General features: G+C 43.7%; 1 protein-coding gene across 1 annotated transcript; it reads right to left on the minus strand.

Moving 5' to 3' along the window:
- Positions 1 to 1,393: 1,393 nt before the first annotated feature.
- Positions 1,394 to 24,791, minus strand: hmgcra (3-hydroxy-3-methylglutaryl-CoA reductase a). Its single transcript, XM_046351429.1, has 20 exons — positions 24,540 to 24,791; positions 20,218 to 20,414; positions 19,256 to 19,367; positions 18,588 to 18,675; positions 16,714 to 16,798; positions 15,639 to 15,744; positions 15,398 to 15,504; positions 14,339 to 14,458; positions 13,816 to 13,979; positions 13,390 to 13,655; positions 12,218 to 12,399; positions 10,721 to 10,915; positions 10,376 to 10,534; positions 10,022 to 10,179; positions 9,254 to 9,359; positions 8,685 to 8,855; positions 7,627 to 7,767; positions 7,156 to 7,314; positions 5,823 to 5,977; positions 1,394 to 3,164 (listed from the first exon to the last, which is right to left on the minus strand). Exons 2-20 carry the CDS (start codon positions 20,380 to 20,382, stop codon positions 3,107 to 3,109), a joined length of 2,697 nt encoding a protein of 898 aa, XP_046207385.1. The 5' UTR covers positions 20,383 to 20,414; positions 24,540 to 24,791; the 3' UTR covers positions 1,394 to 3,106.
- Between the last annotated feature and the right edge of the window lie 1,571 nt (positions 24,792 to 26,362).

Here is a 26,362-nt window from a genome sequence, read left to right on the forward strand (position 1 = left end):
CTGTGATGTGTACGCTGAGGAACTTAAAACTTTCCACCTTCTCCACTACTGTCCCGTCGATGTGGATAGGGGGGAGGGGGGGGGGGGGTGCTCCCTCTGCTGTTTCCTGAAGTCCACGATCATCTCCTTTGTTTTGTTGACATTGAGTGTGAGGTTATTTTCCTGACACCACACTCCGAGGGCCCTCACCTCCTCCCTGTAGGCCATCTCGTTGTTGTTGGTAATCAAGCCTACCACTGTAGTGTCGTCTGCAAACTTGGTGATTGAGTTGGAGGCGTGCATGGCCACGCAGACGTGGGTGAACAGGGAGTACAGGAGAGGGCTGAGAACACACCCTTGTAGGGCCCCAGTGTTGAGGATCAGCGGAGTGGAGATGTTGTTACCTACCCTCACCACCTGGGGGCGGCCCGTCAGGGAGTCCAGGATCCAGTTGCACAGGGCGGTGTCGAGACCCAGGGTCTTGCGCTTGATGACGAGTTTGGAGGGTACTATGGTATTAAATGCTGAGCTGTAGTCGATGAACAGCATTCTCACATAGGTATTCCTCTTGTCCAGATGGGTTAGGGCAGTGTGCAGTGTGGTTACGATTGTGTCGTCTGTGGACCTATTGGGGCGGTAAGCAAATTGGAGTGGGTCTTTGGTGTCAGGTAGGGTGGAGGTGATATGGTCCTTGACTAGTCTCTCAAAGCACTTCATGATGACGGAAGTGAGTGCTACGGGGCGGTAGTCATTTAGCTCAGTTACCGTAGCTTTCTTGGGTACAGGAACAATGTTGGCCCCCTTGAAGTAGACTGGGATAAGGATTGATTGAATATGTCCGTAAACACACCAGCCAGCTGGTCTGCGCATGCCCTGAGGACGCGGCTGGGGATGACGTCTGGGCCTGCAGCCCTGCAAGGGTTAACACGTTTAAATGTTTTACTCACGTCGGCTGCAGTGAAGGAGAGTCCACAGGTTTTGGTAGCGGGCCGTGTCAGTGGCACTGTATTATCCTCAAAGTGGGCAAAGAAGTTGTTTAGTCTGTTTGCGAGCAAGACATAGCTATACTGTTTGTATTCGGTCATGTTTCTGGTCACCTTGCCCTGATTAAAAGCAGTGGTTCGCTCTTTCAGTTTCGCGCAAATGCTGCCATCAATCCACGGTTTCTGGTTTGGCAATGTTTTAATAGTTGCTGTGGGTACGACATCGCCGATGCACTTGCTAATAAACTCGCTCACCGAATCAGCGTATTCGTCAATGTTGTTTGTTAGTTCGTTAAACCTAAAATGCAGGAGTTATTTAGTTAGTTGAACCTAAAATGCAGTAGTTATTTAGTTAGTTAAACCTAAAATACAGTAGTTACCACAACAACATTTAAAAATCATAACTTCATAAAGTCAATAAAAACTGTAACTTTTGTTTTCTATTGTACATTTTTATTGTAAATTCCCTTTTTTTATTACAAAATATATGCGAAATACATCTGTATTATTGACTACAGAAGTATAATGCTCAGATCAGATCTCCACATTCGCCATTAGAAATGTGGACAAACCAGCAGTCTGTGACTCACACAATCCACCATGAATGGTTTCCCTTTCCCCATTGTTTCTGACCATCCAAAGACAAGGGGTTTGAAACAGCCGTTTCTGACCATCCAAATACATGGGGTTTGAAACAGCCGTTTCTGACCATCCAAATACATGGGGTTTGAAACAGCCGTTTCTGACCATCCAAAGACAAGGGGTTTGAAACAGCCGTTTCTGACCATCCAGATACATGGGGGTTGAAACAGCCGTTTCTGACCATCCAAATACATGGGGGTTGAAACAGCCGTTTCTGACCATCCAGATACATGGGGTTTGAAACAGAATATAGTGTACATACTTTCGCTTGTTACACAGGAGGCGGCATCCATTTTTATGAGTGGCAGACATTTGAAACCAAACCGGTTAGTTGTCTTGCGTGTGCAGTCAGTCCCACTTGTTCACACGGTTCTTTTCCACAGTAACAACTATCTACCCACTCAAGCCATCGTCATCGCTTATTATAGCACCTTTATCTGCATACACACCAGTGTCTCTCGAACCTTTAACAAGTGGTAAATGTCTCTTTACATGTTCTCCCTAGCATTACAAACCGTTTACAACTCAAGTTCTTATAAGAGAAACAGGCTAAAGCTTTGTTTTTAGGGAATTACTTTTTCTAGGTTATGAAGGCTGTATTTGGCAATTAAAACAATTTGCAAGTACATTAATCAAGACGTTTGGGGTATACTTTTTCACATTTACAATCTCCAGCTTTCGTTGAATGTCCTTGTTTCTTTGAAGACATTTGCCAATCTATAATTAGAGTTCTGTTACAGTACAGAACTCTAGCCTGGGTGCCAGTCTGATTCTGTTCTCTTGACAACTCCGTATGGAATTGTCATGCTAAACATGTTTGGCTTGGCAATGACAATACAGTTAGAGAAGAGCACAAACAGATCTGGGACCAGGCTAACAGAACTCTACACCGTTGTGTCACAATTCTGCTGTGGCTAAACTCAACTCTTAGTTACCCAGTCAACTGCTTCGGCATCGAACCTTCAACCCAAGCATCATTTAAAAAACAACGCCCGGTACTAACATGTACATGATGAGTAAGTCTTCATAGTCAACTGCTTTAAAATAAAAAATAAAACGTTCATTCACGATACAAAAATACTCCAGAGAGAGAAAAATCTGTCTGATTTCAGACGTTGTGTTTCCACTTTCCAGCACAATAAGGCATGATGATAAGTACACTGATGTTAGAGGAGGAATACACATTGAATGACCACAGTATGTTTTTTTTTTTAAAACACAATGAAATAGTGTTGAATATGCAATATGTATCTGTGTTTCTGTCCAGACATGATGCTCCTTGTTCTTGGGTATGTCCAAAATGGCATCCTATTTCCTTTATAGTGTCCTTCTTTTGACCAGAGCCCTATAAATGTGAACAGGGTGCCATTTGGGTCTTAGCCCTGCTATTGTGCTGGGAAGAGAAGTCCTCGGTTCTGTTGGGTTGGTCCCAGGGAAGGGCTCCCTCTCACCTCTCCTCTCTATAACCCAACACCCAGAGAACCATGATGATCCATAACATCTCAAGATGCTTTCTTGGTACAGGCGCCTGGGGTTGTTTCCTGCAGGTTTACCTTTGACCTGTAGAAAATAACGAACAAACACGACATAATAAACGTGACGGAAAGTATTGATCAATTTAAGCTATAGTGCATTCAGAAAGTATTGATCAATTTAAGCTATAGTGCATTCAGAAAGTATTGGTCAATTTAAGCTATAGTGCATTCAGAAAGTATTGATCAATTTAAGCTATAGTGCATTCAGAAAGTATTGATCAATTTAAGCTATAGTGCATTCAGAAAGTATTGATCAATTTAAGCTATAGTGCATTCAGAAAGTATTGATCAATTTAAGCTATAGTGCATTCAGAAAGTATTGATCAATTTAAGCTATAGTGCATTCAGAAAGTATTGATCAATTTAAGCTATAGTGCATTCCGAAAGTATTGTTCAATTTAAGCTATAGTGCATTCAGAAAGTATTGATCAATTTAAGCTATAGTGCATTCAGAAAGTATTGATCAATTTAAGCTATAGTGCATTCAGAAAGTATTGATCAATTTAAGCTATAGTGCATTCAGAAAGTATTGATCAATTTAAGCTATAGTGCATTCAGAAAGTATTGATCAATTTAAGCTATAGTGCATTCAGAAAGTATTGATCAATTTAAGCTATAGTGCATTCAGAAAGTATTGATCAATTTAAGCTATAGTGCATTCAGAAAGTATTGATCAATTTAAGCTATAGTGCATTCAGAAAGTATTGATCAATTTAAGCTATAGTGCATTCAGAAAGTATTGATCAATTTAAGCTATAGTGCATTCAGAAAGTATTGATCAATTTAAGCTATAGTGCATTCAGAAAGTATTGATCAATTTAAGCTATAGTGCATTCAGAAAGTATTGATCAATTTAAGCTATAGTGCATTCAGAAAGTATTGATCAATTTAAGCTATAGTGCATTCAGAAAGTATTGATCAATTTAAGCTATAGTGCATTTGATCAAAAGTATTGATCAATTTAAGCTATAGTGCATTCGGAAAGTATTGATCAATTTAAGCTATAGTGCATTCGGAAAGTATTGATCAATTTAAGCTATATTGCATTCGGAAAGTATTGATCAATTTAAGCTATAGTGCATTCAGAAAGTATTGATCAATTTAAGCTATAGTGCATTCAGAAAGTATTGATCAATTTAAGCTATAGTGCATTCAGAAAGTATTGATCAATTTAAGCTATAGTGCATTCAGAAAGTATTGATCAATTTAAGCTATAGTGCATTCAGAAAGTATTGATCAATTTAAGCTATAGTGCATTCAGAAAGTATTGATCAATTTAAGCTATAGTGCATTCAGAAAGTATTGATCAATTTAAGCTATAGTGCATTCAGAAAGTATTGATCAATTTAAGCTATAGTGCATTCAGAAAGTATTGATCAATTTAAGCTATAGTGCATTCAGAAAGTATTGATCAATTTAAGCTATAGTGCATTCAGAAAGTATTGATCAATTTAAGCTATAGTGCATTCAGAAAGTATTGATCAATTTAAGCTATAGTGCATTCAGAAAGTATTGATCAATTTAAGCTATAGTGCATTCAGAAAGTATTGATCAATTTAAGCTATAGTGCATTCAGAAAGTATTGATCAATTTAAGCTATAGTGCATTCAGAAAGTATTGATCAATTTAAACTATAGTGCATTCAGAAAGTATTGATCAATTTAAGCTATAGTGCATTCAGAAAGTATTGATCAATTTAAGCTATAGTGCATTCAGAAAGTATTGATCAATTTAAGCTATAGTGCATTCAGAAAGTATTGATCAATTTAAGCTATAGTGCATTCAGAAAGTATTGATCAATTTAAGCTATAGTGCATTCAGAAAGTATTGATCAATTTAAACTATAGTGCATTCAGAAAGTATTGATCAATTTAAGCTATAGTGCATTCAGAAAGTATTGATCAATTTAAGCTATAGTGCATTCAGAAAGTATTGATCAATTTAAGCTATAGTGCATTCAGAAAGTATTGATCAATTTAAGCTATAGTGCATTCAGAAAGTATTGATCAATTTAAGCTATAGTGCATTCAGAAAGTATTGATCAATTTAAGCTATAGTGCATTCAGAAAGTATTGATCAATTTAAGCTATAGTGCATTCAGAAAGTATTGATCAATTTAAGCTATAGTGCATTCAGAAAGTATTCAGACCCCTTCACCTTCTCCATATTCTGTTACGTTATTTTGTTTTGTCTTCTTCTAAACTGTATTAAATGAATCTACACACAATACCCCATAATGAGCTTGAGAGGATCTGCAGAGAAGAATGGGAGAAACTCCCCAAATACAGGTGTGCCAAGCTTGTAGCGTCAAACCCAAGAAGACTGGAGGCTGTAATCGCTGCTAAAGGTGCTTCAACAAAGTACTGAGTAAAGGGTCTAAATACTTATGTAAATGTGATATTTCAGTTGTTTTTTAAAAATACATTTGCAAAAGTTTCTATTCATTATAGGGTATTGTGTGCAGATTGATGAGGGGAGAAAAAACGATGTAATATGTTTTAGAATAAGACTGTAACGTAACAAAATGGGGGAAAAGGTCAAGGGGTCAGAATGCTCTCCGAATGACCTGTAGAGGAGATCTGACACGCTTTTATCTACTTCAATTAAAACCATTTGTATCGCTACATCTCCACAGACTTTTCCCAAATATTCCACCGCTCATCACACCATCCCAAACCCTCACCTGTTGTGGGTCATGTGACTCTTGACGAGGTGCCCGGCGGCGAGGGCAGCCATGAGAGACAGCTCACCGGCCAACACCGTGCCACACACCACCCTGGCCAGCTGCCTGGCGTTTTCCCCAGGGCACTCCTGACTAGCACCTTGCACGCCCAGCATCTACAGCAACACAGTGGGAGTGGAATCACATGAAGACATAATATATAATATAATAATATATGCCATTTAGCAGACGCTTTTATCCAAAGCGACTTACAGTCATGTGTGCATACATTCTATGTATGGGTGGTCCCGGGAATCGAACCCACTACCCTGGCGTTACAAGCGCCATGCTCTACCAACTGACCTACAGAAGGACCACGGGGGCAGGCCATTGGGGGCAGGCCAACTATCTCACACTCACTGTGTGGAAAGTGATCTTCTGCAGCAGACACAACTATTTACTGATTGGACAGTGATCTTCTACAGCAGACACAACTATTTACTGATTGGACAGTGATCTTCTGCAGCAGACACAACTATTTACTGATTGGACAGTGATCTTCTGCAGCAGACACAACTATTTACTGATTGGACAGTGATGTTCTGCAGCAGACACAACTATTTACTGATTGGACAGTGATGTTCTGCAGCAGACACAACTATTTACTGATTGGACAGTGATCTTCTGCAGCAGACACAACTATTTACTGATTGGACAGTGATCTTCTGCAGCAGACACAACTATTTACTGATTGGACAGTGATCTTCTGCAACAGACACAACTATTTACTGATTGGACAGTGATCTTCTGCAGCAGACACAACTATTTACTGATTGGACAGTGATCTTCTGCAGCAGACACAACTATTTACTGATTGGACAGTGATCTTCTACAGCAGACACAACTATTTACTGATTGGACAGTGATCTTCTGCAGCAGACACAACTATTTACTGATTGGACAGTGATCTTCTGTAGCAGACACAACTATTTACTGATTGGACAGTGATCTTCTGCAGCAGACACAACTATTTACTGATTGGACAGTGATCTTCTGCAGCAGACACAACTATTTACTGATTGGACAGTGAACTTCTGCAGCAGACACAACTATTTACTGTGTGTGTGTGTCTGTGTGTGTGTGTTTGTGTGTGTGTGCGTGTGTGTGTTTGTGTATTTATGTAGAGCTTTTAATGTTTTGCTTATACGTTTCACACATTATTCATAGATAACTGTATGTCTGCTATGAGGTTATTTTATGGAATGAAACACTCATGTACACAATACATTAATATTCCAATCTATATAATATTGTCGTCTAGTCTAGATACTGTTGTGTGTGTGTGTGTTCCTACCTGCAGACAGGCTTGCTGTGGTGCCAGGATGGTTCCTCCTCCGACAGTACCCAGCTCTATGGAGGGCATGGTACAGCTGATGTAGAGGTCTTCTCCTGTAGGCCCTGACGTCTCCATCAAAGTGATGCAGTTACTGCTGCCCACCGTCTGGGCTGGGTCCTAAACGAGACAGGTGGCTTGGTTAGTCCCCCGACTAAAAGTTTGTTACATTATGGACTTGTTTCCTGGACCCAGATTACACATATTCCTGGATTTAAAAGCATTTATAGGGTAGGTTTCCCGGACCCAGATTTAGCCTCGTCCTAACACATTAAACATAGCTTCTTAGTTCAGGACTAAAAAACCATGTTAATATCTCCATGTACACCATGTGACAGACAAAATACATGTACAATTCTTCCTACTTTAAACATTTATCCGATGAAGCTACACTATCCCCGTTTGAAAAGACAGGTCCTGCTCTTCTCTTACCTGTCCACAGGCGATGTAGATGGCCGCCACTAGGTTGGCTGCGTGGGCGTTGTAGCCTCCGATGCTTCCAGCCATGGCGGATCCTACTAGGTTCTTGTTAATGTTGACATCTACCAGGGCTTCAGTGCTGGTCTTCAACACCTGGTAGATAGACAGGGAAAATACACTCAAGACATAGAAACACAAAGCATAGATCGGCTCAGACATGGACACAATGTGCATAGTTCGCCTTGGACATAGAAATATGGTGCATAGATCGGCTCGGACATAGAAATATGGTGCATAGATCGGCTCGGCCATAGAAATATGGTGCATAGATTGGCTCGGACATAGACACATGGTGCATAGATCGGTTCGGTCATAGAAACGCGGTGCATAGATCGGCTCGGACATAGACACATAGTGCATAGATCGGCTCGGACATAGACACATAGTGCATAGATCGGCTCGGACATAGACACATAGTGCATAGATCGGCTCGGACATAGAAATATGGTGCATAGATCGGCTCGGACATAGAAATATGGTGTATAGATCGGCTCGGACATAGAAATATGGTGTATAGATCGGCTCGGACATAGAAATATGGTGTATAGATCGGCTCAGAGATAGAAACACGGTGCATAGATCGGCTCAGACATAGACACATAGTGCATAGATCGGCTCAGACATAGAAACACGGTGCATAGATCGGCTCAGACATAGAAACACGGTGCATAGATTGGCTCTGACATAGACACATAGTGCATAGATCGGCTCAGACATAGAAACACGGTGCATAGATCGGATCTCGGACATAGAAACATGGTGCTTGGACATAGGTCAAATACATAATGTTAAATATTTGAGCTTTGTTTGATGCAGTTTGACTGGTTCAACAGAACCAATGGAATTTCCCACAGAGTGCAAACCCTTAGCTAAATTAAGCACACCTCAAATACTTTCAATATGACATATGTACTTGACCTAGGTCTGGAATGACGATCAATATGACATTTTGAATGAAAAACAAAAATCAAACAGAAGAAACTAAGCTTCAACTGTATGAAGTGGTGTACCTCTCTGACCACTTTAGCTGGGATGGTGGCCTCGCACACAGCAGACTTTCCCCGGCCCTCGATCCAGTTGATGGCTGCAGGCTTCTTGTCGGTGCAGTAGTTCCCACTGACTGCCAGAACCACCAGCTCAGGGTACTGCTCCTGTAACCTGGCCAGAGCCTGCTCTGTTCCCTGACGAGATAGACACACAATGCTGGTTACACACAGAGCAACACACGCACAGGACATATACAGAGCAACACAGGACACACACACACACACACACACACACACACACACACACACACACACACACACACACACACACACACACACACACACACACACACACACACACACACACACACACACACACACACACACACACACACACACACACACACACACACACACACACACACACACACAGGACATATACAGAAGAACACACACCGGGAGACAATAACCAGCTAATTAACATGACACATGATAGTCACACACATTACATGATAGTCACACACATTACATGTCAGTTACACACTTTACATGTCTAACACACACATTCGCTCGCAGCACGCACGCACACACACCTTAGAGATCATGTTCATTCCCATGGCGTCTCCTGTTCTGGACTGGAAACGGATGTAAAGGTTTCTACCAGCGAGACCAATCATGAGCTTCTGCAGACGAGCAAACCTGGAAACAACCAAAAGACGAGGCCATCAGTCTTCTCTCTTCACAACTGTTTTCAAATGCTGACCATAGAAATAGAACATATAGAGTGGACTGATCTATAAAATAATTATATTTCTGTCATATATATATTTCTATATAACAGACTTCACCCACATTCTATATAACAGACACCACCGACATTCTATATAACAGACTCCATCTACATTCTATAGAACAGACTCCATCTACATTCTATAGAACAGACTCCACCCACATTCTATATAACAGACTCCACCGATATTCTATATAACAGACTCCATCTACATTCTATAGAACAGACTCCACCCACATTCTATATAACAGACTCCACCCACATTCTATATCATAGACTCCACCTACATTCTATATAACAGACTCCATCTGCATTCTATATAATAGACTCCATCTGCATTCTATATAATAGAATCCACCTACATTCTATATAACAGACTCCATCTGCATTCTATATAATAGACTCCACCTACATTCTATATAACAGACCCCACCCACATTCTATATAACAGACTCCATCTACATTCTATAGAACAGACTCCACCTACATTCTATTTCTATAACTGAGGCACTCCTCCTCAATATCCCCTAAATCTAAAGTATATTTTATTCCAGACAGTTTGACCTCTGACCTGCTGGTGTGGTCGAAGGCGTCCTTGATGGCCTGGAATCCGTCGGTGCTCTCCAGCCAGCCCTTGACCTCTGCAGCCAGGCAGGCAGACGGGCACCTAATCACAGGACCCCGGGTCATCCCGTCAGCCAGGATACGACTGCTGGCACCGCCACTCAACTGGGGGAGAGGAGAGGGGGCAAAGGTTAAGGAAAGGTCAGGGTGGTCATAGACTGGATACAGCTACTTCACTGAATTATTCCTAGTAGTGCTGTTTAATATATACTTCCATATGTAGTTACTGGTATACAGTACAGTGATTCTACCATTGTCTAGTGCAGTATGCTGTATTACAGTATATAACACTGTAACTTACGGAGATAGCACGACAGCCCCGGTTGGTGCTAGCCACCAGGCAGCCTTCTGTGGTCGCCATGGGGACCTGGAACTGCTTCCCATCGAGGTGAAGAGGCCCGGCCACGCCTACCGGAATGGGCATGTATCCAATCACATTCTCACAGCAGGTCCCCATCACCTGGCAACAAAAAAATCAACAAAGATTGTTTTTCAGTTTCCATCAACCACAGAGGTGGTTATGCAAATAAAAACATAGAACTGAATTACTGTTTTGTGCATCAATCATTGATGTTTTAATGCCCTTTGGGTGGTCATTCTGTATCAATCACATAACAACTTCAACCAAAAGCCTAGAAATCCTCACCTTAGAGTAGTCGTAGTCTAGGTAGGGCAGAGAGGAGAGGGCGGAGGAGTTGGGGAGCTTGGAGGAGATCATGTGTCTACGGATGGATACCCCTCTCTCTGGTCTCTCCATCATGGCCTCCAGCTTGTAGGAAGGGATGTGTTTAGAGTTGACCAGAACCACCACCTCATCATCGCTCAGGAATCGGGCTCCCATCTGTGGAGGCCGCACAGAGACTTTGTCAACTCAAAACACACACACACACATTCTGTGTACAGCAGTATGCAATAAAACCCAATGAAATGCATGTATAAAGCACTTTTCAAAGTGTATTACACAATGCAATGGATCTTGGTGATAAGAATGTATGTAATAACATGTAACCTCTCGTGGACAGATTCACATGAAAAGTGACAACTTTTTTACTTCTGGGTAACAAACATTACAGCACATGTAGCTAAAGTCACCTGATCTACCTGTGACCTATCATCTGACAGTCACCTGATCTACCTGTGACCTATCGTCTGACGGTCACCTGATCTACCTGTGACCCATCGTCTGATGGTCACCTGATCTACCTGTGACCCATCGTCTGACGGTCACCTGATCTACCTGTGACCTATCGTCTGACAGTCACCTGATCTACCTGTGACCCATCGTCTGACGGTCACGTGATCTACCTGTGACCCATCGTCTGACAGTCACCTGATCTACCTGTGACCTATCGTCTGACGGTTACCTGATCTACCTGTGACCTATCGTCTGACAGTCACCTGATCTACCTGTGACCCATCGTCTGACGGTCACCTGATCTACCTGTGACCCATCGTCTGACAGTCACCTGATCTACCTGTGACCCATCGTCTGACGGTCACCTGATCTACCTCTGATAGATGTGGTAAAGAGGTCCAAAACAATGGAAATGCCATGGAAACAAGTGGGGTGAAGATACTGTGTGGGAAACATCCCAAATCTCCTCATTGCCCCCCACAACTTTAAAATAGGAGGACGGGCTCATTGTAATGGCTGGAAAGGAGCTTGGCCTCTACGTTCTCTCCCCACCAGCCTCCACTGGGTCACAGGTAGATCAGGTGACGATCAGACGATGGGTTCACTGAATGTCCGTCCTCTATTACTGTCCTGCTCTAATAGGTTCAGCCTAAGTGAATGAGTAAAGTGAGTTAAGCTCATTAGGGATATAGTTAAACCCATAGACCGTAGCAAGGGGTTATTACTGCACAGACATAAAATACTCCTACAGGTCCACACCATAGAAACAGTCGTTGGGTTGACATTGTGAAACAGGGGATCAGTTCTGCATTTCATTACATGTATGTAATACAGTCCATTCTGCACTGAAATTGACTGTAATTGACCATAGCCCTGGTTGTAAACGATGTGTGCGTGTGCATGTGTGCGTGTGCGTGTGTGCGTGTGCATGTGTGCGTGTGCATGTGTGCGTGTGCGTGTGTGCGTGCATGTGGAACCATAGCTATGTAAGTGTACCTCCCTCCATACCTCAGGGTTTTTCAGGATGGTCAGGCACTCCTCCAATGGTCTGGGGTCTGAGGGTAGGCTGGGCTGAGAGGGTTCTGCTCTGGGGCACACCGCCTGGCTCTCCCTCTCCTCCTCCATGGAGCCCAGACGGAATGTGGGCTCGGGTTCGGTGGTCGGGGCAGGCAGCGGCCGGATCACCTCGGCTAGGGTGAGGAGGAGGAGGGGGAGGGGAGGAGAGAGAGGGGAGGGGGAGAGGGGAGGAGAGAGAGGGGAGGAGGAGGGGGAGAGGGGAGGAGAGAGAGGGGAGGAGGAGGGAGAGAGGAGGAGGGGGAGAGGGGAGGAGAGAGAGGGGAGGAGAGAGAGGGGAGGAGGGGGAGGGGGAGAGAGAGAGGGGAGGAGGGAGGGGAGGGGGAGAGAGGAGGAGGAGGGGGAGAGGGGAGGAGAGAGAGGGGAGGAGGAGGGAGAGAGGAGGAGGGGGAGAGGGGAGGAGAGAGAGGGGAGGAGAGAGAGGGGAGGAGGGGGAGAGGGGAGGAGGAGGGAGAGAGGAGGAGGGGGGGGGGGGGGAGGGGGGAGGGGGGAGAGGGGAGGATGGGGGAGAGGGGAGGAGAGAGAGGGGAGGAGGGAGAGGGGAGGAGGGGGAGAGGGGAGGAGAGAGAGGAGAGGAGGGGGGAGAGGGGAGGAGAGAGAGGGGAGGAGGGGGAAAGAGGGACGGAAAGGAACGATAATTAAGTTAACCAACGAGTTCAGAGCAAAGCCCCAGAGGCTGAGAGAGTTTCACCTTGGTGAGATCTATTCTAGAGCTAGACAGCACTGTAAGGAATGTATTGACGCAGTCAAGAGGTCAGTGAAACTCGACCAGAACAATGGAAATGTCATTGAAACGGCTGGGGGAAAGATCCTGAATCTCCTCATTGCACCCCAGCAGAATAAGTCTACTTTTAGGCTACTGTTTCTATGTATATTTCACACAATGTTGAGGTTGAAACCGGAGTATAATGTTTGTATAGATGTCAACCCCAATACATGTTCATGTTATCGTCCCCAATCAACTGCATAAGTTAAAATCGACTGACTACCTCCATCTATTTCTGTATGTTAGCAACGCTACCAGCTAATACGACTGCATTTCTCACAGTCCTTTCCAGACCACCATAACATCACTGTACAACACGTCTTGTTCCTCCCTGCCGTACCTCTCTCCTCCTTGGTGGCCTCAGCCAGGGCGGGGGGTGTGGGGGTGGCGGTCCTGAGAGGGGACCTGGGGGGGTGGGGGGGGGCAACCTCCTTCCTGCAGCACTGGTCTGCGCTCCAGCGGGGGGTACGGTCGGGCCCCTGGGACAGGGGGCTCTTCAGAGACAGGGTGGACTCCAGCTCGACTTGTTCAAAGAAGATGTACTTGACGGCCAGCAGCAGGGCCAGACCCAGACAGATCACCTGCTCTATGTCCATGCTGACCAACCTGGGGACACGACGGACGGAGAACAACAGGAAAACAACAGATGAAATAACAGAAGAGAATATGGAGACTGGATTGGTCGAGTCACAGTCCAGGGGTGGAATCAATTCCATTTCAACTTCGTCAGTTCCAGAAGTGAATTAGAATTCCAGGTAGAACTCACCTTGACATGTAGAACTGCCAGAGGGGTCTCTCGGGGTCGATCCTCTTGGGTAAATGGTTGTCCAGGGACATGGAGCTCACCTGGGAGACGTCCAGGTTGGAGTTGAGGGAGAGAGGGTCGGCGATCCAACGGCTGTGGGCGTGCACCATTACCAGGCCCAGAGACTGGAGGGCAAACAGCAACGTTAAAACACACACACACACACCACAACACAACACAACACACACACACACACACTCAGTACACACACACACACACACACACACCACAACACACACACACACACACACCACAACACAACACAACACACACACACACACACACACACACACACACACACACACACACACACACACACACACACACACACACACACACACACACACACACACACACACACACACACACACACACACACACACACACACACCACACACACACCATACACACACATACACACACCATACACACCCACCCACACACACACATCCACACCACAACACACACACCGGTGTCGTCTTACCATGATCATCTTGACTCTCTGGGTGACAGGGTTGGGCTTGTGATCCTCCTCTTCCTCCATCACGCGGGAGAAGTGGCTCAGCTGCCAGATGGGGTGACCCTCCTGACTCTCCCTGGACAGCTGAAGAGAGAACACACACAGGTCAGAATACACACACACACACACACACACACACACACACACACACACACACACACACACACACACACACACACACACACACACACACACACACACACACACACACACACACACACACACACACACACACACACACACACACACACACACACACACACACACACAACCAACCTGTCATAGGCACATGCTTAAAGGCATTTCGTATCAGTCTCATCATGTTGCTTAAAGGCATTTAGTCTAGATTTCTCCTCATGCTATGGCTCTCCTCTCCTTACACATCTACATCTGTCGTTTTACACCTATTTCATTTGACGTGTGTGGGTGTGTGTTTGTGGATGTGTGTGGGTGTGTGTGTTTGTGGATGTGTGTGTGTGTGTGTGTGTGTGTGTGTGTGTGTGTGTGTGTGTGTGTGTGTGTGTGTGTGTGTGTGTGTGTGTGTGTGTGTGTGTGTGTGTGTATATGTGTGTATGTGTGTGTGTGTATATGTGTGTGTGTCTGGGTTTAGATATGTGTGTGTGTGTGTGTGATGCGTGTGTGTGTGTCTGGGTTTAGATGTGTGTGTGTGTGTGTGTGTGTGTGTGTGTGTGTGTGTGTGTGTGTGTGTGTGTGTGTGTGTGTGTGTGTGTGTGTGTGTGTGTGTGTGTGTGTGTGTGTGTGTGTGATATGTGTGTGTGTGTGTGTGTGTGATGTGTGTGTGTGTGTGTGTGTGTGTGTGTGTGTGTGTGTGTGTGTGTGTGCGTGCGTGCGTGTGTGTGGATGCGTGTGTGTCTGGGTTTAGATATGTGTGTGTGTGTGTGTGTGTGTGTGTGTGTGTGTGTGTGTGTGTGTGTGTGTGTGTGTGTGTGTGTGTGTGTGTGTGTGTGTGTGTGTGTGTGTGTGTGTGTGTGTGTGTGTGTGTGTGTGTGTGTCTACCCTTACCTCTAGGACCAGGGAGACGCAGGCAGGGAAGAACGTCATGAAGACAAAGTAGTTGGCCAGGACAGACATGCAGCCAAAACAACACATGATCTCCAACTGTCGTACACCTGGAAGATCAATCAGTCCATCAATCAATCAAACCTGGAATACTGCATCCAAAATAACATCATATTCCCTGTACAGCCAACTCTGGTCAAAATTACTATATGTGGACCCTGGTGCTCCGTGCTCCCTTCCATACCTGACATGGTGCCCACCCCGATCACCAGGCATTCCACCAGAGCATCCAGAGTGAACGTGGGCCCCAGGACGGCCATGCCGCGGGCGATGTTGTCGCGCACCTCGTCCTGTTACACAGGTGATCAATCAATTAGTACATTTATCAAAACGTATTTCAGGAAACCTTTTTAAAGCCTTTTCAACACGGGCCACTACTACAGAGTGTCCGCTATCACAGAAACACAATGTGTTACAAAAGGATTTAACAGCTGTATAATAACAGAATAACGTGCTGTATATTACTACTGACGTGTTCCCACTTTAGATTTTTTATTTCACGTTTATTTAACCAGGTAGGCTAGTTGAGAACACCTTTATTTAACCAGGTAGGCTAGTTGAGAACACCTTTATTTAACCAGGTAGGCTAGTTGAGAACACCTTTATTTAACCTAGGTAGGAACACCTTTATTTAACCCTAGTTGAGAACACCTTTATTTAACCAGGTAGGCCAGTGAGAACACCTTTATTTAACACCTTTATTTAACCAGGTAGGCCAGTTGAGAACACCTTTATTTAACCAGGTAGGCCAGTTGAGAACACCTTTATTTAACCAGGTAGGCTAGTTGAGAACACCTTTATTTAACCAGGTAGGCTAGTTGAGAACACTTTATTTAACCAGGTAGGCTTTATTTAACCAGGTAGGCTAGTTGAGAACACCTTTATTTAACCAGGTAGGCTAGTTGAGAACACCTTTATTTAACCAGGTAGGCTAGTTGAGAACAAGTTCTCATTTACAACTGCGACCTGGCCAAGATAAAGCATAGCAGTGTGAACAGACAACACAGAGTTACACATGGAGTAAACAATTAACAAGTCAATAACACAGTAGAAAAAAAAGAGAGTCTATATACATTGTGTGCAAAAGGCATGAGGAGGTAGGCGAATAATTACAATTTTGCAGATTAACACTGGAGTGATAAATGATCAGATGGTCATGTACCGGTAGAGATATTGGTGTGCAAAAGAGCAGAAATGTAAATAAATAAAAACAGTATGGGGATGAGGTAGGTAAAAATGGGTGGGAGTATGACGTGTACCTGTGAGTTAGAGCTGAGAGCGTACTTGGCGAGAGCGCAGGCCTTGGAGAGGTCGATCAGAAGCAGAAAGAATGGTAAGGCCTCGCTGGAACACAACATGGACGACAGTGTGTGTGTGAGACTCAAACGTTTCCTGAAGAGCTACAGTAGTACTGAACTGGAGAACACAACATGGACGACAGTGTGTGTGAGACTCAAACGTTTCCTGAAGAGCTACAGTAGTACTGAACTGGAGAACACAACATGGACGACAGTGTGTGTGAGACTCAAACGTTTCCTGAAGAGCTACAGTAGTACTGAACTGGAACACAACATGGAAGACAGTGTGTGTGAGACTCAAACGTTTCCTGAAGAGCTACAGTAGTACTGAACTGGAGAACAACAGTTGACGTCAACAGGAAACCCTCTCTCTGTCTCTCCTCTATTAGTAATTAGACAAATGGTTAAATAACCTATATGACGAATCTTGGTGATATTACAGTAGGCCAACTAATCCAAATACTTAAGAGGAAAATTGAGGCTCAGAGTGTATTAACATATCTTATAACATAAACCATTTATCAGATGTTTTTTAAAATCCAAAGCGAATCACACTGCTGTGTTCATACATTCACTGAAAACCAGTATATAGCAACCAGCCTACTGCAACCATGACTAAACCTGAAAACCAGTATATAGCAACCAGCCTACTGCAACCATGTCTAAACCTGGAAACCAGTATATAGCAACCAGCCTACTGCAACCATGTCTAAACCTGAAAACCAGTATATAGCAACCAGCCTACAGCGACCATGTCTAAACCTGAAAACCAGTATATAGCAACAAGCCTACTGCAACCATGTCTAAACCTGGAAACCAGTACATAGCCTACTGCAACCATGTCTAAACCTGGAAACCAGTATATAGCAACCAGCCTACTGCAACCATGTCTAAACCTGGAAACCAGTATATAGCAACCAGCCTACTGCAACCATCTCTAAACCTGAAAACCAGTATATAGCAACCAGCCTACTGCAACCATGTCTAAACCTGGAAACCAGTACATAGCCTACTGCAACCATGTCTAAACCTGAAAACCAGTATATAGCCTACTGCAACCGCGTCTAAACCTGGAAACCAGTATATAGCAACCAGCCTACTGCAACCATGTCTAAACCTGAAAACCAGTACATAGCCTACTGCAACCATGTCTAAACCTGGAAACCAGTATATAGCAACCAGCCTACTGCAACCATGTCTAAACCTGGAAACCAGTATATAGCAACCAGCCTACTGCAACCATGTCTAAACCTGGAAACCAGTACATAGCCTACTGCAACCATGTCTAAACCTGAAAACCAGTATATAGCCTACTGCAACCGCGTCTAAACCTGGAAACCAGTATATAGCAACCAGCCTACTGCAACCATGTCTAAACCTGGAAACCAGTACATAGCCTACTGCAACCATGTCTAAACCTGAAAACCAGTATATAGCAACTAGCCTACTGCAACCATGTCTAAACCTGAAAACCAGTATATAGCAACCAGCCTACTGCAACCATGTCTAAACCTGGAAACCAGTACATAGCCTACTGCAACCATGTCTAAACCTGGAAACCAGTATATAGCAACCAGCCTACTGCAACCATGTCTAAACCTGGAAACCAGTACATAGCAACCAGCCTACTGCAACCATGTCTAAACCTGAAAACCAGTATATAGCAACCAGCCTACTGCGACCGTATCTAAACCTGAAAACCAGTATATAGCAACCAGCCTACTGCGACCGTATCTAAACCTGGAGCAATGCGTGGATGCCTGGGAACAGTCACCATAGGACATCAATATTGACAGAAACATTGTGTTTTGTACTGTTCTCTTGGGTTTACATACTTGAGGCCAGTGAGTTCTTTATCCAGGAAGTGAATCACGACAGTACTGAATACGAAGCTGGAGAATATGGTGAATAGTCCAGCGATGCCTAAAAACAAAGATGATATATGGTAAGAAGTGCAACTGGTTAGATTTAAATTGACAGTATATAGGGGGTATATATTTAAGTAATAAGGCCTGAGGGGGTGTGTCACACTCTGCAACGCGGAGTGCCTGGACACAGGCCTTAGCCGTGATATATTGGCCACATACCACAAACCCCCGAGGTGCCTAATTGCTATTATAAACAGGTTACCATTGTAATTAGAACAGTAAACAAGTCGTTTTGTGTCATACCTGTGGTATATTGTCTCATATAACACAGCTTTCAGCCAGTCAGCATCTAGGGCTTGAACGACCATTTATAATGCAGTATATTTAACTGAATATTGCTTGCCTAGAATATATTTTGATATTTTAATATATTTCACTTTAGATTAACACGCTACATTTACATTACTTTAAAGTTTAAGTGTAAAGTTCACAGTACATAGAATTTACAGTATCTTTACAGAATATCTAGAGTATAAACAAATGCTGACCTAGAATATATTTTATGTCACTTGCAAGATTCATTTGACTGTGTATTTTACAGTATATTTACAGGATTTTTACAGTGAAATGCTCACCAAGAATATATTTGGAACCTAGTTGCCGTAGATTCTGGAACTGGAAGTAGATGTACACGATGGCTATGCACCGTGTGATGGTCAGAATGATGATGTCACTGCTTAGAACCAGCTGGAAGCGAGGCAGAGACAACATAATCAATGCAGTAAGTTCATCATAAAAGTCAATTAAAAAAAATCCCTAAAGGAAACGATGATGATTAACTGAAGGAACTAAAAGTACAATGAACAGAAAGTTGGCCTAACTACTGTGTGTTGTAAAATAGACAAGTTGATGGACGTGTAAAACATGTGACCCATGAAAAATGCACTTTAAATAAAAGGTATTTGACTCAAGTTAAAATGGTTATCTCATGTACCGTGAACAAGCTACCCTTTGTTAGGTGTCCTACTTGTACTCAATGACGAGAAGTGTGTACATACCCTCCAAACCATATATGGTAACCAGGTGAAAGTGTACACTACTAGGTCCCTAGGCTAGGTTGCTAGGAGCCCTTGTAGCCTCGATAGTTCTTACAAGCTCTAGTCTAAGACTGCCCTGATATGGTGCAGACAACAAAGGCCTTCACTCCTCCTCCCACCCCTTTACCCCTCTATGCCTCAACCCTTTTAAATCCATCCTTCCTAACCCTGTACCGCACTTCTTACATAAGTCTATGGCTCTCTGGGGCGGCAGGTAGCCTATCGTTTAAGAGCGATTCAGACAGTAACTGAAAGGTTGCTGGTTAGAATGCTCGAGCTGGCAAGGTGTAAAAATCTGCCGCTCTGCCCTTGAGCAAGGCAGTTGACCCCAAACAACAACTGCTCCCCGGGTGCCGATGATGTTGATTTAATGCAGCCCCCCCCCCCTCTCTGATTCAGAGGAGTTAAATGCGGAAGACACATTTTGGTTGAATACATTTGGTTTTTGAAATTGACTAGATATCCCCTCCAGCACAGTACTATCCATCCGGGTTCCGTACCTCCTCCATTTTGGGGCAGTCGTAGTTCCAGCCGCAGATCTGGGCGTTGCCAGTGAACATGTTCATGGACATCATGCAGATGGTGAGGGTGACAGTGCCTACGATCACCTCCCAGGGGTGGGAGGCCACCAGCATGCCGTGCATACGGAACAGACCAGTCAGCATGGTGGGGCTGGGGTTGGGGAACGGTGAATGTGCTTTAGAAAAAGACAAAAAGAAAGACTGAAACTCCAACTCTGACAGAGGCAACAGAGAGTGGCATCCTAGAAAAGAAGAGCAGTATTTTGTTTTGTGGCAACCTATGTATGAGATCAAATACTATCAGAACTAAAGCTTAGTGTCGAAATGTGTAAAGTCACTGAGAGGATAGAAACACCAACAGCAATGTTGACAAATGACCAGAAAAATAGCGAGTATTTGTATAATTTTGGAGCGCAGTGTCCCTTCAACTTTATAGGGTAGTCATCTATTAGTTGGCCTGATGTGCTCTTTCATCTTTGTACTGTGGTGACGATGACAAAGCCAACAGAGAAGGAAGACTTCCTGGAAGGCAGAGAGTAGAGTAACCCATACAGAAACACTGACTCAAACCAGGGTGGAGACCAGACCGAGCCCAAAGCCAACAGAGAAGGAAGACTTCCTGGAAGGCAGAGAGTAGAGTAACCCATACAGAAACACTGACTCAAACCAGGGTGGAGACCAGACCGAGCCCAAAGCCAACAGAGAAGGAAGACTTCCTGGAAGGCAGAGAGTAGAGTAACCCATACAGAAACACTGACTCAAACCAGGGTGGAGACCAGACCGAGCCCAAAGCCAACAGAGAAGGAAGACTTCCTGGAAGCAGAGGAAGTAACCCATACAGAAACACTGACTCAAACCAGGGTGGAGACCAGACCGAGCCCAAAGCCAACAGAGAAGGAAACCTCAAACCAGGGTGGAGACCAGACCGAGCCCAAAGCCAACAGAGAAGGAAGACTTCCTGGAAGGCAGAGAGTAGAGTAACCCATACAGAAACACTGACTCAAACCAGGGTGGAGACCAGACCGAGCCCAAAGCCAACAGAGAAGGAAGACTTCCTGGAAGGCAGAGAGTAGAGTAACCCATACAGAAACACTGACTCAAACCAGGGTGGAGACCAGACCGAGCCCAAAGCCAACAGAGAAGGAAGACTTCCTGGAAGGCAGAGAGTAGAGTAACCCATACAGAAACACTGACTCAAACCAGGGTGGAGACCAGACCGAGCCCAAAGCCAACAGAGAAGGAAGACTTCCTGGAAGGCAGAGAGTAGAGTAACCCATACAGAAACACTGACTCAAACCAGGGTGGAGACCAGACCGAGCCCAAAGCCAACAGAGAAGGAAGACTTCCTGGAAGGCAGAGAGTAGAGTAACCCATACAGAAACACTGACTCAAACCAGGGTGGAGACCAGACCGAGCCCAAAGCCAACAGAGAAGGAAGACTTCCTGGAAGGCAGAGAGTAGAGTAACCCATACAGAAACACTGACTCAAACCAGGGTGGAGACCAGACCGAGCCCAAAGCCAACAGAAGGAAGACTTCCTGGAAGGCAGAGAGTAGAGTAACCCATACAGAAACACTGACTCAAACCAGGGTGGAGACCAGACCGAGCCCAAAGCCAACAGAGAAGGAAGACTTCCTGGAAGGCAGAGAGTAGAGTAACCCATACAGAAACACTGACTCAAACCAGGGTGGAGACCAGACCGAGCCCAAAGCCAACAGAGAAGGAAGACTTCCTGGAAGGCAGAGAGTAGAGTAACCCATACAGAAACACTGACTCAAACCAGGGTGGAGACCAGACCGAGCCCATTTGTCAAAATCACAGAACTGTGGTACTTTCCAAGTTCCCAATTCGCCTACTCATGAACAAGACATTTATCGAGTCAAATACAGTAGCCTATATTAGCTAATTATTATTAGCCTTTATTGGTCCTACAACAATAGACTGTATCTGATGTAGTATCTCAATCACACACACGGACTGGATAGATTGGACATTTGTTCACGGAAAAAAAACATCAGCTGAGTTTCAGTCACTCTATTTACTATAACAAATATTCTCATATATACCGAAACCTTTCTTCACAATTTGTGTAGTGTACTATACACTGCCTATATACCTATAGGGTACTGACTGTATGGTGTCATGATGCATAGGAGAGGACAGGGATTAAGCTATCTACACTTTCTGATGATGCAAGAGGAATTTAGGAAATACTTGTCCATCTTTAAATGCAGTTTAAAAAAATAGGCAATTCTCCGGAAGCTATGACTGAACAATATGTTGATGTTCAAAGCAGAAAAATTACAAATTAAACCTTTACGCATATAAAACAGTATCACAACCTTTACGCATATAAAACAGTATCACAACCTTTACGCATATAAAACAGTATCACAACCTTGATCAACACGTTTATAAAACACAGCATTAACCAAAATAAACAGATTATTATAATGTATAATAAGGTTTACAGCAAGTTTCACCAGAGTGACTTATGACGTTGACTGAACGAGTCAGCGGCAGACACACCTTAGACACCGGCTGGCAGCATCAACCAATAAGAAAGAGACGCTAATGGCCTCATCATAGGCATCATCATGGATGCAACTCAAACATCATCCGACCATGACAGCGCGAGAACAGTCGTTGTCTATCATCACTGACTAAAAATGTAAGAAACACCAGCCACAGCAAATACAGTAGGCTATACGGAAACGGCTTTATCTACTGTAGTTATACTGTAGTATAGTCTGGGCTACAAGGAGACGGCTCTATCTACTGTGGTTATACTATAGTATAGTCTGGGCTACAAGGAGACGGCTCTATCTACTGTAGTTATACTATAGTATAGTCTGGGCTACAAGGAGACGGCTCTATCTACTGTGGTTATACTATAGTATAGTCTGGGCTACATAGCTCTATCTCTGTGGTTATACTATAGTATAGTCTGGGCTACAAGGAGACGGCTCTATCTACTGTGGTTATACTATAGTATAGTCTGGGCTACAAGGAGACGGCTCTATCTACTGTGGTTATACTATAGTATAGTCTGGGCTACAAGGAGACGGCTCTATCTACTGTGGTTATACTATAGTATAGTCTGGGCTACAAGGAGACGGCTCTATCTACTGTGGTTATACTATAGTATAGTCTGGGCTACAAGGAGACGGCTCTATCTACTGTGGTTATACTATAGTATAGTCTGGGCTACAAGGAGACGGCTCTATCTACTGTGGTTATACTATAGTATAGTCTGGGCTACAAGGAGACGGCTCTATCTACTGTGGTTATACTATAGTATAGTCTGGGCTCTCTATCTACTGTGGTTATACTATAGTATAGTCTGGGCTACAAGGAGACGGCTCTATCTACTGTGGTTATACTATAGTATAGTCTGGGCTACAAGGAGACGGCTCTATCTACTGTGGTTATACTATAGTATAGTCTGGGCTACAAGGAGACGGCTCTATCTACTGTGGTTATACTATAGTATAGTCTGGGCTACAAGGAGACGGCTCTATCTACTGTGGTTATACTATAGTATAGTCTGGGCTACAAGGAGACGGCTCTATCTACTGTGGTTATACTATAGTATAGTCTGGGCTACAAGGAGACGGCTCTATCTACTGTGGTTATACTATAGTATAGTCTGGGCTACGGCTCTATCTACTGTGGTTATACTATAGTATAGTCTGGGCTACAAGGAGACGGCTCTATCTACTGTGGTTATACTATAGTATAGTCTGGGCTACAAGGAGACGACTCTATCTACTGTGGTTATACTATAGTATAGTCTGGGCTACAAGGAGACGACTCTATCTACTGTGGTTATACTATAGTATAGTCTGGGCTACAAGGAGACGACTCTATCTATCCTACAAAAAAACTGTATCAGATTCGGTACTAGAGCGAGCGTTCTAAAGAGATGTGCGAGCGCTGCTACAAATGCAAGATAACAGAGAACAACCTCAACCATCTGAATGTTGTAGTCGGTGCATGCATTTTCTGACCAACAAACCATGTATTGCAAAACATATTGTAGGCTTAGTAATAGCGGCGTCTGTTACCGGTAATACCGGTGGTAGGTTTTTAACATATGAGTTACATAATGTCTCTACTGCTAATAGAGAGGAAGATCGGCAGCCATATCTATGTCACTGACTGCCTGTGTGTGCAATCCCAGAATTTGCTAAACAACCCTTAGAAATAGGTGCGAAAAAAATTATCCAGTGGAAATATTGGGCACAAATCCACACAGGTGTAAATATCAAGCAGGTTCAATAGGATCGGAGACTGCTTACCTGTGTCAAAAAGTCTCAAAGAGAGCTAAATGGATGCAGTTAAAAGCCGGAGTCAACCCTCGCTTAAAACCGATCGTCCTTGCTTTAAATCCCGGTTTCTGTTTGAAGATTAATTTGAGCCCGAGTACAGATTAGCCTATACAGTGTGCATATTTTTATTGATACAATAAATAATTGACATGCACACAAGCTCCCAAATGGTCGTGCTCGCTTGAGAGACAGCTTTCGGGCTGAGACAACAGAGAGCAGGCTTCCTACTGTATGAGCGTGGAGAGATGGCATGGGAATGCGTCATCCGATACATTAGCCAATCGCATCGGAGATTTGCTCCGCGAGCGCTTTGGGCACGCCTCGTTTCCAAGGCGACGGTCCTTAGGGGCGTGTTCAGAGGGGGGACGCGTGATCTCACCACTGGCGCTCGGGCCAATTTCTGCGAGGAATAGGAAACAGGCAGTGGCTACAGGCGGTGCGATTCAGCATCATTGGACGTTCCATTTCAATTGGTGTGGCATTTTGATTTCAAACGTGATACAAAGAAAGAGCACACGTTTTTCGTTTAAAGTTAATCATTAAAATTAGTCGGGTTTTTTAATTTACTTTGAAGATTTTTTTTATTTGAAAATGTCAAGATCAAAACTGTGTAAAAAGCCTTGACCTGCTGTAGCCTAGTGCTTAGTCCTTGTTTATTCCGATCTAAAAATATATATATATCTATAATATATATATGTATAAGTGAAGTGAAATGTGTTGTTTTATATGGTCAGCCATAGTAGTAAGGTGCCCCTTGAGCAAATTAAGGGTTAGTGCCTTGCTCAAGGACACATCGACAGACTTTTATCTAAATCGCTTCACAATGTCTATGGGTGGATTATTGAATGATCCTGGCATATAGGCCATAATGATTAAGGATCCCAAACCTCTCAGATTTAAACTTTTAGCCCTACAATAGATTATGTATTAGTAATGAATGGTTAAAAAGCCTATAGCCTATGTATTTCAGTGCTGTCTTCGCGGATTTGAAACCTTTCCGACCCGACATTATGGACCTACATCATTTGTTCATTTATTTCTGCAAATATAAACCTAAATTTGTTTCGTTTGTTTGCATTAGGTAAATTGTGTCCGATTAATGGAAACGTTGGCTACTATACCTGCATTGTAACATTGTATTTAAACAAAATAAATATTTGCCAGTGTTTTGCCTTATTTGATTAATTTCAGTTGAGTTTTCATGGGAGTTTATCAATACATTTGTGGTATTGTCACTCATACTCTGTTGCTAAGGAGGTATGTATTAGATTAGAACATTTCACAAGAAAGCAGCTGTCAAATAACTCGGTCCAGGAGAGCAGGTGACAGACATTATATAATATGGGCTGATGGTTTATTACACACACACACACACGCACACACACACACACACACACACACACACACACACACACACACACACACACACACACACACACACACACACACACACACACACACACACACACACACACACACACACACACACACACACACACACACACACACACACACACCTCTGGTTCAACTGATATTTATTTAGCTCTTCCCAGTCTGAGGTAGGAAGGTGTAGGCTGCTATGCTGGCCTGGAACAACGACTTTCACCTCTCTAAAACCGGAATGGTTTTGGTAAACACTGCTAAAAATATATAAATATATAATAAATAAATAAAATATTTTTGGTGACCACTAGTTTTGAGTGGAGGCTGAGTGAGGGCCACTGCCAAATCAGGCCCAATCTCAGAGTTTTTCAAATGTAGGCCTAATATTATATTTGGCGCAATCTTTTTCC

This window comes from Oncorhynchus gorbuscha, linkage group LG05 (genome assembly GCF_021184085.1).
Source record: "Oncorhynchus gorbuscha isolate QuinsamMale2020 ecotype Even-year linkage group LG05, OgorEven_v1.0, whole genome shotgun sequence".
NCBI lineage: Eukaryota > Metazoa > Chordata > Actinopteri > Salmoniformes > Salmonidae > Oncorhynchus > Oncorhynchus gorbuscha.

Bases quoted from the DNA above. Each gene is read 5' to 3' on its own strand.
- hmgcra (XM_046351429.1), bottom strand. From the start codon at position 20,382: ATGCTGACTGGTCTGTTCCGTATGCACGGCATGCTGGTGGCCTCCCAC. The intron at 15,505-15,638 runs GTATGGAAGGGA...TTGATCTTCCAG, and splicing joins CGGGGTGGGCACCATGTCAG to GTGTACGACAGTTGGAGATC. The intron at 7,768-8,684 runs GTACACCACTTC...TCTATCTACCAG, and splicing joins CAGCTAAAGTGGTCAGAGAG to GTGTTGAAGACCAGCACTGA.